The sequence below is a fragment of the Rhinoraja longicauda genome, chromosome 18, assembly GCF_053455715.1.
Source record: "Rhinoraja longicauda isolate Sanriku21f chromosome 18, sRhiLon1.1, whole genome shotgun sequence".
Classification (NCBI taxonomy): Eukaryota; Metazoa; Chordata; class Chondrichthyes; order Rajiformes; family Arhynchobatidae; genus Rhinoraja; species Rhinoraja longicauda.
Genome location: NC_135970.1, coordinates 36,291,452 through 36,304,683, shown reverse-complemented (window position 1 = coordinate 36,304,683; position 13,232 = coordinate 36,291,452). Strand labels below are relative to the sequence as shown.

The 13,232-nt window shown below is 45.3% G+C and overlaps 1 protein-coding gene across 9 annotated transcripts in view; it reads left to right on the top strand.

Annotated features, from left to right (window-relative positions):
* Positions 1-13,232, top strand: part of nav2a (neuron navigator 2a) — a 592,633-nt gene that overhangs the window by 482,036 nt on the left and 97,365 nt on the right. For 8 of the 9 annotated variants that reach the window (XM_078415513.1, XM_078415514.1, XM_078415510.1 and 5 more), the window contains one exon: positions 3,332-3,790. In XM_078415513.1, the coding sequence (XP_078271639.1) occupies positions 3,332-3,790 (459 nt within the window). Of the gene's footprint in view, positions 1-3,331; positions 3,791-9,082; positions 9,149-13,232 lie in introns of all 9 variants that reach the window. The other variant, XM_078415517.1, reaches the window with a different exon arrangement.

The following is a 13,232-nucleotide window of genomic DNA, read 5'->3' as shown; positions in this document are numbered from 1 at the left end:
CCCTCAGTCTTCTAAATTCCAGCGAGTATAAGCCTAGTCTATCCAGTCTTTCTTCATATGAAAGTCCTGCCATCCCAGGGATCAATCTGGTGAACCTTCTCTGTACTCCCTCTAAGGCTAGAATGTCTTTCCTCAGATTAGGAGACCAAAACTGTACACAATACTCCAGGTGCGGTCTCACCAAGGCCCCGTACAACTGCAGCAGAACCTCCCTGCTCCTATACTCAAATCCATTATTATTATATTATATATATCCATTATTATTATATATCCATTACTATTACAGACAATGAGACTCAACAAGACAACAGTGAAATCTTTCTTTCATTTGTTCTATATCACCGTCTATATCTCTCACTTCCCTTTCCCTTAACTCTCAGTCTGAAGAAGGATCTCGACCTGAAACGTCACCTATTCCTTTTCTCCAGAGGTGCTGCCTGACCACGCTGGGTCCCCCTTTGTACTCCCTCCCCCACACGGGTCCTCCTTTATTCCATCCCCCGGCAGTGGCAATGGGAGAAATTAATAAAAGCGTACAAATCTAAAGGACATTACAAAATTCAGCTCCTGGGATTCATTAGTTAAACAATAATGCCCAGTGTAAAAGCACCTACCAAACCGCAGACTGAAGAATCACTGATGGGAAAATTCAGTAAAAGTGATTAAGAAGAGTAATTTGATAGGTGATTTAAAACAATTTGGAACATAAGCCTGATCCTAAATGTCATCGTTGTGAAAATTAGCTTTAATGACTGGTCTGTTCTCAGTATTGCCACATTTAATGACATAAAATATTTGTGGTTGACTGCTAATTTAATAGCCTCTGAGTCCCCGTACAAGAAACTGAATTGTTAAATATTGATGCTCATCACAATGTGGGGCTTTGACTTGCTCCTCCATTCATTAGCGTTGTCTCCCCTGCTTTGTTTAGTATAAAGATACAGCATGGAAACAGGCCCTTGATCCCCCCCATTTCTCCTCTTTAGAAAACTAATCTTTCTCCACCATTGAAAAGGGTCTTGACCCGAATCGTCACCTATCCGTGTTCTCCAGGGATGCTGCCTGACCTGCTGAGTTACTCCAACACTTAGTGTCTTTCCTTGGTAAACCAGTTTCTGCAGTTCCTTGTTTCTACTTTATCCACCCTGTGTCTTTAAAATGCTTTGAGAATCCATGCCATATCTCCTGGCAGCTTGTTCCACATACCCACCACCCTCTGAGTTAAAATGTTGCCTCTCAGGCTCCTATTAAATTTTGCCCCTCTCACTGCAACCCTACGTCCTCTGGTTCTTGATTCCCCTACCCCTGGTTAAAAGACTCCATGCATTCACCCTATCTATTCCCCTCGTGGTTTTGTACACCTGTATAAGATCACCTGAGCTCCAAAAAAGATATTATAAGAAAATAACTGCAGATGCTGGTACAAATCGAAGGTATTTATTCACAAAATGCTGGAGTAACTCAGCAGGTCAGGCAGCATCTCGGGAGAGAAGGAATGGGCGAAGTTTCGGGTCAAAACCCTTCTTCAGACTGATGTCAGGGGGGGCGGGACAAAGGAAGGATATAGGTGGAGACAGGAAGATAGAGGGAGATCTGGGAAGGGGAGGGGAAGAGAGGGACAGAGGAACTATCTAAAGTTAGAGAAGTCAATGTTCATACCACTGGGCTGCAAGCTGCCCAGGCGAAATATGAGGTGCTGTTCCTCCAATTTCCGGTGGGTCTCACTGTGGCACAAAAAAGTTATGGTGATCTTACACCTCAGCACCCCATTCCTGTACATTTGCCATTTTCGTTGATTGCTTTAAAACCCTCAAATCTCCCTTTATGCTTTGGTGGTACTTTATTTGTCACTTGTGCCAAGGTACAGTGATATTCATTTTGTATACAGTTCAGAACTGGTATCACTCTACATAAGCACTTCGATACATTATTAGATAGGCAGCTCAGGTACGGTACAAGTGTACAGCAGGAGTACGCTGACAATAGACAATAGACAATAAGTGCAGGAGGAGGCCATTCGCCCCTTCGAGCCAGCACCGCCATTCAATGTGATCATGGCTGATCATTCTCAATCAGTACCCCGTTCCTGCCTTCTCCCCATACCCCCTGACTCCGCTATCCTTAAGAGCTCTATCTAGCTCTCTCTTGAATGCATTCAGAGAATTGGCCTCCACTGCCCTCTGAGGCAGAGAATTCCACAGATTCCCAACTCTCTGACTGAAAAAGTTTTTCCTCATCTCAGTTCAGAATCGCCAGTTTGGCACCATTTTCAAGTCCCAGTTGTAAGTTGTTGCAAGTTGTTGTGGCTCCTACTGGCTGGATATACTGCACCTTCACACTTGGTTTTCAATCTGCAAGCCTCAAGCACCGAAGGGCATGCACAATCCTTGCATTTTGCCCTAAACAAAGCATGGCATGGTGGCGCAGCAGTAGAGTTGCTGCCTTACAGCACTTGCAGCGCCGGAGACCCGGGTTCGATCCCGAACTACGGGTGCTGTCTGTACAGAGTTTGTACGGTTTCCCCATGACCGCTGAGATTTTCAGTTTCCTCCCACACTCCAAAACGTAAAGGTTTGTCGGTTAATTGGCTTGGTATAAAGTGTAAATTGTCCCTAGTGTGTGTAGGATAGTGCTAGTGTGCGGGGATCGCTGGTCGGTGCAGTCTTGGTGGGCCGAGGGGCCTGTTTCCGCGCTGTATCTCTAAACTAAACTAAAAATCTATCCTGTCAAGTCTAATTTTGTATGCTTCAGGGCACAATATGAATGCTTGCTTTACACATTTAAAGAATAAAGACATCTCACATAATGCTTCCTTTACTTTATTAATAAATGGTTGCGGCAAATTTCTCAATAATTGACTTCAACCGCAAACCTTAATCAAGATTGCACATGTGATGTTTGTAGAAACTCTACTGCTTGCAGCAGTCCAGGGCAAGGATATTAATGATAAAAACCTCTTTACATTCGCAGATTAATTTAACACTTGTACCATTATCTAGGTTAAATTACCCTGATGAAAAGACTTTCACTTCATCAATCAGCACTTCTTTAAAATAATAATGGATTGTGAGGATTAGGTATTAAGTTCTGTCTAGACGACAGGCGAATAAGAGCACGTCTTTGAAAAAAAAAGTATTTAATCATTTTAAACAAAGGACTGCATTTGGAAAATGTCAGAATCTGCACAGCCACTTCTCAGCTGTGTCATTTGGTAAACTGATTTTCTTTTTCCACCCACCCTGTGCCTCCAGGTGTTTATTCGAAAAGGAACAATAGTGTATTGTTGAAATTAAAGATACCACTTAAGTCTTTTTGCCTTTCTGTTCAACAGACTGTTCGGGGTCAAGCCAAGTGCCAAGCAAGTGCCTGTCACAACTGTGGATAACATGAAGAACTCCACCGTCATTTCCAATCCCCACGCCACCATGAGCCAGCAGAACAGTCTGGACTCTCCCCCCTCGTGTCTAGGCAGCGGAGGCAGCAGCCCGCTCTACGGCAAGACCTCCGACATGATTCAGTCCCCCCTGGCCTCCAGCCCAGCTTCGGTCCACTCCAATGGAGCTCCCTGGGCCACCAGTCTGACCAGCTCGTCCACCATTAGCAAGGATGGACTGGGCTACCAGTCCATAAACAGCCTGCACACCAGCTGTGAGTCCATCGATGTCTCCCTCAGCAGCGGCGGTGGTCTCAGCCACCACAACTCATGCGGCGGTCTGATGCCTTCCTCCAAAGACGACTGTCTTACCCCTTTCGTCAGGACCAGCAGCATTAAGGCATCGTTGCCCGAGAGGTAGGAAATGCAGCCATCTTGTGTTATATGTTCCGGAAAATTAAAAAATCTATTTGCTCCTTTTTTCCACCAAGGATCTCATTTAATGGCTTTCATCATTCACAACAGAACTAGTGAAATGTTGTGGGGCAAGGGATTGTCGGTCTCTGGGCTCAATGAACGCATATTATTTTTCGTTCATTGTATATTCAACCGGAGAGACGTACAGAATGGAAACAGGCCCTGTGGCCCTACTTTCCTACGCCGACCAACCTGCACCATCTACACCAGTCCCACTGCCCACATTTGGCCCATATCCCTCCAAACCTTTCCAATCCACGTACCTGTCCAAATGTTTCTTAAATGTTGTGATAGTACCTGCCTCAACTACATCCGCTGGCAGTCCATTCCGTACACCCACCACCCTTTGTGTAAAACAAGCTGCCCCTCAGGTTCCTGTTAAATCTTTCCCTCCTCACCTTTGTCCTCTGGTTCTTGATTCCAAACGTTCAGCCAAAAGAACAGTCAGTGAAATAAATATTGGGAGAAGGGTACAGTTAATTCTTACAGCACACATTTGGTACCATTGACCAAAGATAAGTTAATCCCTAAGGGATCAAAATATCATTATAACTTTATTAGTCAGAGGGAGAGTCACGGAGCATGCCCGCACCGGCTAACATGTCCCATCTACACTCGTCCCACCTACCTGCGTTTGGCCCACATCCCTCTAACATGTCCTGTCCATGTACTCCGGCAGCTTGTTCCATACGCCCAACACCCTTTGCATGAAGTAATTACCCTTCAGATTCTTATTAAGCCTTTCCCCCCCTCACCTTAAACCTATGTCCTCTGGTTCTCGATTCCCCTACTCTGGGCAGGAGACTGCCATTGATGAAGGGTTTTTTGTCTTGAGCATCGGAAATGGGTTCTGACCTTTTGTGTGCTGTCGCACTATAATATTCTGAGCTCATCAAATCGATACCTGGAAATTTTGGTCACTGGGAAGTGGAAAGTAGCACCACAGTTTATAAGTAAGTTGAATTGGCAGGTCTGCTGAACTAGATGAATGAGATAATCAGAAGAGAATGCATGATCACGCTTGAAATGTTTCAAATGAGGAAGACTATTAAATCCAAACTTCCATCCATACCTTTTGCAATTACTTATTGATCTTCAGGTGAGAAATCTTGGGCTAGAATTATGTCCTGCTGTAAATGGCAAAAACATATTGCGGCAAATTGAACTCAATCTCTCAATTAGGAGCGGCACTGTAGCGCAGCAGTAGAGTTACTGCCTCACAGCATCAGAGACCCGCATTCGATCCTGACCACGGGTCCTGTCTGCATGGAGTTTGCACCTTCTCCCTGAGACCGCGTGGGTTTTCTCCGGGTCTCCGATTTCCTCCCACAATCCAAAGACGTGCAGGTTTGTAGGTTATTTGGCTTCTGTAAATTGTCCCTAATGTGTGAGATAGAACAGTGTACGTGAACGCTGGTCGGCCTGGACCTGGTCGGCCGAAGGGCCTGTTTCCACACTGCATCACTAAACTAAACTAAACTAAACTAAACTAAACTAAGCTAGACGAGTGAATACACCAAAGGATGAATTTCTGCACGCCTCTCACACATTGAAGGCAGTGGAGGCCAATTCTCTGAATGCATTCAAGAGAGAGTTAGATAGAGCTCTTAAGGATAGCGGATTCAGGGGGTATGGTGAGAAGGCAGGTACGGGGTTCTGATTGAGAATGATCAGCCATGATCACATTGAACGGTGGTGCTGGCTCGAAGGGCCGAATGGCCTACTCCTGCACCTATTGTCTGTTGTCTATTGTTTGCCCAGGGACAGAGACTTTGGGAATTACAAATTCCTGGACAGAATGAAATTTGCTAGCTGATTCACTATGGAATGTTTTGAGTTCCTTTCTTAGACTGGCATATGCCCAAGTCAAGTCAAGTCGAGTTTATTGTCGTAGGCGTAGCCACGGTGAGCTATGGGTACAATGAAAATCTTGCTCGAACCAGCATGAAATTCCACAATCATTTCTCTCCTGGCAAGTTCTCTCAGGGCTCAGGTGGCCCAGCGGTAGAGCTGCTGTCTCCCAGCGCCAGAGACCCAGGTTCGATCCTGACTACGGGTGCTAGCTCTACGGAGTTTGTACGTTCTCCCCGTGACCTGTGCAGGTTTTCTCCGGGTGCTCTGGTTTCCTCCCACACTCCAAAGGCGTACAGGCTTGCAGGTTAATTGGCTTCGGTAAAATTGTAAATCAACCCCTAGTGCGTAGGATAGGATTAGAGCGGACTCGGTAGGCCGAGGGGCTTGTTTCCGCACTGTGTCTCTAAAGTCTAAAGTTTCTAAATGTAATTAATGCCAATAGGTAAACTGTTCCAGTGAACACCCAGAGGAATGAATCTTCTGAATAAACCAACATTGTGTCATAAATGTTGTCAATTTCGATAATCGTCCATGTGAACAAAATATCACATTAAAACCTCATCCATGATATCATTGCTTGGACACTCATTGCCAGCTGGATAACACAAGCACCCTAGACTTCTTCAGAAATAGATTTCGTTAAACCACATGGGAATGAATTTTTTGAGACACACTTCACATGCGTTGGTGCACACGGGACAAGATGTTATTCTCTCACAAGGAGTTTTATCAACTAAGAATTTATCTTGCCCAAGCTGAAAGTACAATTTTCGAAAAAATGACTCCCGATTTTCTTTTTCAAGCTGCTACATTAAAATCAACAAATGCCAGCAAACCAATGAATCAAATGGACAGCGGGTAGTGCTGCTGCCCCTTAGCCTCCTTGATCCGGGTTTGACCTTAATCTCTTAACCTTGGTTCATAACCAAACTAAAGTAAAGCAAAGTAAAGTAAACTAAACTAAACTAAATCATAAGAGCAGAATAAAGCAGAATCGGCCCATCAAGTCTACTCCGCCATTCAATCATGGCTGATCTATCTTTCCCTCTCAACCCCATTCTCCTGCCTTCTCCCCGTAACCCCTGACACCCATACTCATCAAGAATCTGTCAATCTCTGCTTTAAAAATACCCAAAGACTTGGCCTCCACAGCCGTCTGGCAGTGAATTCCACAGACTCGCCACCCTGTGGCTCAAGAAATTCCTCTTCCTTTCTGAAGGTACATCCTTTTATTCTGAGGCCGTGTCCTCTGGTCCTAAACTCTCCCACGAGTGGAAATATTCCTTCCATATCCACTCTATCCAGGCCTTTCATTATACGGTAATTTTCTCCGAGACCCCCGCCTCATCTTTCCAAACTCCTGTTGCCTGTTTGTACCTTCTCTCTGTGACCACATCCACAGGACATGCTGGTGGGCTAATTGGCTACACTAAATTGTGCCTAATATTGTTGGAAAAGCAGGAGAATCAGGGTATGTGACAGAGAGAGAGGAGGATAGGTTTACACAGAAACAAGATCAACGGGACTGATCAAAGAGCCTGCCAGCAAAGGCTGTGTGAGTCAAATCGAGTCCAGGGGCAACACAGCACGAAAGCCAGGCACATAGGCCCACCTTGTCCATGTCGACATTCTTGGCTACTTGGCATTCTCGGCGAGATCCATTGGCCTGCATTTGGCCCACAGGCCTCTAAACAGAGATCTTATCGAACCGTATAAGATTATTAAGGGGTTGGACACGTTAGAGGCAGGAAACATGTTCCCAACGTTGGGGGAGTCCAGAACCAGGGGCCACAATTTAAGAATAAAGGGTAGGCCATTTAAAACGGAGATGAGGAAAAACTTTTTCAGTCAGAGAGTTGTGAATCTGTGGAATTCTCTGCCTCAGAAGGCAGTGGAGGCCAATTCTCTGAATGCATTCAAGAGAGAGCTAGATAGAGCTCTTAAGGATAGCGGAGTCAGGGGGTATGGGGAGAAGGCAGGAACGGGGTACTGATTGAGAATGATCAGCCATGATCACATTGAGTGGCGGTGCTGGCTCGAAGGGCCGAATGGCCTCCTCCTGCACCTATTATCTATTGTCTATTGTCTAACCCTTCTATCCATATATCTGCCCATTGTCTGAAGAAGGGTCTCGACCTGAAACGTCACCTATTCTCTTTCCCCTATTCCTCTTTCCCTATTCTCTTGATGTTTGACCCGCTGAGATACACCAGCTTTTTGTGTCTATCTTCGGTTTAAATCAGCATCTGCAGTTCCTTCCTACACAGATATCTTCCAACTCCTACTGTTGTCAGTTCCAACTCATCAGACCCACACACTATGGTACCAGACATTTTACCTTTCTGGATCTATATCTTTTGCCAGGCCTCCGATCTTCTCAGTGGCGCTACAATGCATGATGTCGAAGTTGCTGTAACCCACACCCTAGAATCTCCCACTGTTCTCAGACAACGATGGTCCCTGCTGGCATCCTCCAGTATGAAAGACCGCAGCTTCCATCTACGTGGCATCCAACTGATCATTACTCTTAACAAGATCCACATGTCACATTTCTTTCTGTGGATAACCTGTTTCTATATTTACAATGTGTTGGAAGGAACTGTAGATGCTGTTTTAATCCGAAGGTAGACATTAAAAGCTGGAGTAACTCGGCAGGGTCAGACAGCATCTCTGGAGAAAAGGTAAAGGTGACGTTTCGGGTCGAGACCCTTCTTCAGACTGAGGTCTCAACCCGAAACGTTACCTATTCCTTTTCTCCAGAGATGCTATCTGACCCGCCGAATTACTCCAGCTTTTTGTGTCTATCTTCTATGTTTACAATGTTCTTTCCCATGATAAGTTTTCATTGGTTTGTAGGTTTAATTTGCCTTATTGTTTGTGTGATTAGGAATTTAATTGAAGCGAACATCAAAATTTGCTATGGGCAGCACGGTGGCTCAGCTGTAGAGTTGCTGCCTTACAACGCCAGAGACCCGGGTTCAATCCTGACCACGGGTGCTGTCTGCACGGAGTTTGTACGTTCTCCCTGTAGACCGTGTGGGTTTTCTCCAGGTGCTCCGGTTTCCTCCCACACTCCAAAGGCATATAGGTTTGTAGGCTAATCGGCTTTGGTACAAATTGTAAATTGTTCCAAGCGTGTGTAGGATCGTGCTAGTGTCCGGTGTGATCACTGGTCGGCACGGACTCGGTGGGCCGAAGGCCCTGTTTCTGCACTGTATCCCTAAAGTCTAAATTAAAGTATAGTCTAAAGTAGATGTACTTATTCTTGGAGCTGCTCACGTTAGATATTTTTTCTCTCTCACTTCTTTCATATCCAAGTGCTAATCTGATTTCTCTCTGGTTTTGTTTTTCTCTGTACTGTTCGATTTCATCTTCTAGCCCTCTCTCTTCCCCACGCGCTAGCCCCAAATTCAACAGAAATACCTTACCAAGGAAACAAGCCAGGTAATGCTCGCAGTCTAAATCAGATGATTATTACAATCAAAGGCAGCTCTGCCCTCAAGGATCACCTGGGTTTATAATTAATCTTGGCTCAAAGCTCGCTCTGAATGTATTTTTAAAAAAAATTATATTATTTGGTGCTAAGCTTCTCAAATCTCAAAATGACCTGCTCATATTTTGAATTGGGTAGAGTTTTGTTTGGGCAAAGTTGTTTCCCTACACAGGCGCAGCACGGTGGCGCAGCAGTAGAGTTGCTGCCTTACAGCGCCAGAGACCCCGGTTCGATCCCAATTAACCGTGCCGTCTGTACGGAATTTCTACAATCTCCCCGTGACCTGCATGGGTTTTCTCCGCTTTCCAGGTGCTCCGCTTTCCTCCCACACTACAGAGACATGCAGGTTTGCAGGTAAATTGGCTTCTGTAAATTGGCCCTATTGTGTAGGATAGAACTAATATGCGGGTGATCGCGGGTCAGCACGGACTCTGTGGGCCGATGGGCCTGTTTCCACGCTGTACCTCTAAACTAAACCTAAGTTTCCTTTTTAAACTGATATTAAATTATGCAATCCATGTGGAAGGAAGAGAAGAACTTTTCTGTGAGAACAGCCGGTGGAGCCGCTGCCTCACAGCGCCAGAGACCCTGGTTCGATCCTGACCTCGGGTGCTGTCGTTGTGGAGTTTGCACGTTCTCCCTGCGTCCAGGTGCTCTGGTTTCCTCTCACATTCCAAAGAAGTTTGTAGGTTAGTTGGCCTCTGTAAATTGCCCCGAGCGTGTAGGGAGTGGATGCGAAAATTGGATAACGTAGAACTAGTGTGAACGAGTTTTATTCACAAAATGCTGGAGTAACTCAGCAGGTCAGGCAGCATCTCGGGAGAGAAGGAATGGGTGACGTTTCGGGTCGAGACCCTTCTTCAGACTGATGTCAGGGGGGCAGGACAAAGGAAGGATATAGGTGGAGACAGGAAGATAGAGGGAGATCTGGGAAGGAGGAGGGGAAGGGAGGGACAGAGGAACTATCTAAAGTTGGAGAAGTCGATGTTCATACCACTGAGCTGCAAACTGCCAAGGCGAAATATGAGGTGATGTTCCTCCAATTTCCGGTGGGCCTCACTATGGCACTGGAGGAGGCCCATGACAGAAAGGTCAGACTGGGAATGGGAGGGGGAGTTGAAGTGCTCGGCCACCGGGTGATCAGTTTGGTTAATGCGGACCGAGCGCAGGTGTTCAGCGAAGCTATCGCTGAGCCTGCGCTTGGTTTCGCCGATGTAAATAAGTTGACATCTAGAGCAGCGGATGCAATAGATGAGGTTGGAGGAGGTGCAGTTGAACCTTTGTTTCACCTGGAAAGACTGTTTGGGTCCTTGGATGGAGTTGAGGGGGGAGGTAAAGGGAAAGGTGTTGCATCTCGTGCGGTTACAGGGGAAAGAGCCCGGTGTTGGGGTGGTTTGGGTAGGAAGGGACGAGTGGACCAGGGAGTTACGGAGGGAACGGTCTCTGCGGAACGCAGAGAGGGGAGGGGATGGGAAGATATGGCCAGTGGTGGGGTCCCGTTGTAGGTGACGGAAATGTTGGTGGATGATTTGTTGGAATCATAGTGTGAACGAGTGATGGATGGTCGGCATGGACTTGGTGGGTCGGCATGGACTCGGTGGGTCGAAGGGCCTGTTTCCACTCTGGAGGAGACCAGGGCACTCGGAGGAAAGCGTGATAAGAGAGGGGTAGTCCAAAAGCTAAAACTTAAAGGTAAAACCCAATTGTTACTAATCCAAGGGGCGGAACGGTGGCGCAGTGGTAGAGCTACTGCCTTACAGCACCAGAGACCTAGATTCGATCCTGACTATGGGTGCTTGTCTGTCCAGAGTTTGTTCGTTCTCCCCGTGACCTGTGTGGGCTTTCTCCGAGATCTTCGGTTTCCTCCCACACTCCAAAGACGTACAGGTTTGTAGATAAATTGATTTGGTATAAATGTAAAATTGTGGGATAGTGCTAGTACGCGGGGATCGCTGGTTGGTGCGGATTCAATGGCTGAAGGGCCTGTTTCCGCATTGTATCTCTAAACTAAACTAAACTAAACTAAACTAAACTAAACTAAAGGAGAATATAGGCACAGTAAGATGCCGATGAAATGAAATAGCTGGTTATCAGCTGGGAAAGCAAGGTTGTGTTAATTCTATCCCCCTCCTCCATTCTAAAAATGCCCTGAAATAATCACCATAAATCAATTTCCTCCTGACCTTTTCAAGTTGATATTTTTATAAAAGAAAATCTAAAATTAAAATGAAATTGGCGTGCATACTACTTCCTGTTAATCTCAGGTGATCCTTGACAGAAGGTACAATTTCAGTCACGAATTTGGTAAATAATATGTCACGGTGGAATGCTGGTGAGGAGATATAATTGTGTTCAAAGTTACTGGTATCAATTGCCAAGGAAATGTTCTGTTTCACAGGAAAAAAACGTGTAAAACTATGGGTGCAAGGAACGGCAGGTGCTATTTTACCAATAAAAAAAGATACAAAGCGCGGGAGTAACTCAGCCGGTCAGGGAGCATCTCTGGAGAACATGGGCAGGTTATTGTGTTTTGGGATGGGACCGTTCTTCAAGTCAACATCTCTGGAGAACATGGAGACATGATGTTTTAGGTCAGGAATTTCTTTGGTCAGAGGGTGGTGAATCTGTGGAATTCATTGCCCCATGCAGATGTGGAGGCCAAGTCATTGGGTATTTTTAAGGTGGAGACGGGCAGATTCTTGATTAGTAAAGGTGCCGGGGGTTATGGGGTGAAGGCAGAAGAATGGGGTTGAGAGGGAAAGATAGATCAGCCATGGCTGAATGGCTTGATGGGCCGAATGGCCTAATTCTGCTCCTATCACTTATGAACTTATGATCCTTCCTCAGGTCTGAAAGGAAAAGTCAGGACCCTCAATTTTTCAGGTCTGAAGAAGGATCCTGTCCCAAAACATCAAATTCAATTCAAATTCAAATTGCTTTTATTTCACCTATCCATGTTATTCAGTGATATTGCCTGACCCAGCATTTGTCCCAGCAGGATTACTCCAGCATTTAGTGTTTAATCTTTGTGGAGCTGTCCTGAGAACAAGGGGACGATTTAAAGGTTAGGTTCAATCAGCACAGAACACACAACACATGGATTCAAAGGATAAGCTTGCTGCTCCTGAGCTGAAAGTTAAATAGATATGCCTCGAAATTTAGCATTGGTCCTTAGCACTATGCATTAATGGAATGAATTCCAGAGGCCAGATATGTTACACAGTCACTGCTATGTAGAATGTTTAGCACTATCCACCAGAAATAAAAAGGACTATTACTCAATGAGGATAGACACAAAATGCTGGAGTAACTTGGCAGGTCAGGCAGCATCTCTGGAGAAAAGGAATAGGTGACGTTCTGGGTCGAAACCCTTCTTCTCAGTCTGAAGAAGGGTCTCAACCCGACACGTCACCCATTCCTTCTCTTCAGAGATGCTGCCTGACCCGCTGAGTTACTCCAGCATTTTGTGTCTATCTTCGATGTAAACCAGCATCTGCAGTTCCTACATATACTATTATTACTCAATGTTCATCAAAGACAAAATCCCTTTATTTTCTTTTTACTTTATTTGCATCATCTACAGCACTTTTTTCTAATTAAATTCCCTCATCTCTTTCCTTGACACCCAACATGCCAACAGTATTCTTAACCAAAATAAGACTGTACGGAGTTTGTACGTTCTCCCCGTGACCTGCGTGGGTTTTCTCCGGGTGCCTCGGTTTCCTCCCACACTCCAAAGTCATGCAGGTTTGTAGGCTAATTGGCTTGGTAAAATTGTAAATTTTCCCCAGTGTGTGTAGGACAATGTTAGTGTGCGGGGATCGCTGGTCAGCACGGACTCGGTGGGCCGAAGGGCCTGTTTCTGCACTGTATCTCTAAACTAAACTAAAAAGACTGCTTTTTAGGTCTGCTTTTGAAGTTTTGATTATTAATAATAATAATAATGCATTTTATTTATATAGTGCTTTTCATATACTCAAAGACGCTTTACAGAGATTTAGAGAACATAGGGAAATGAATAAATAGATAAATAAG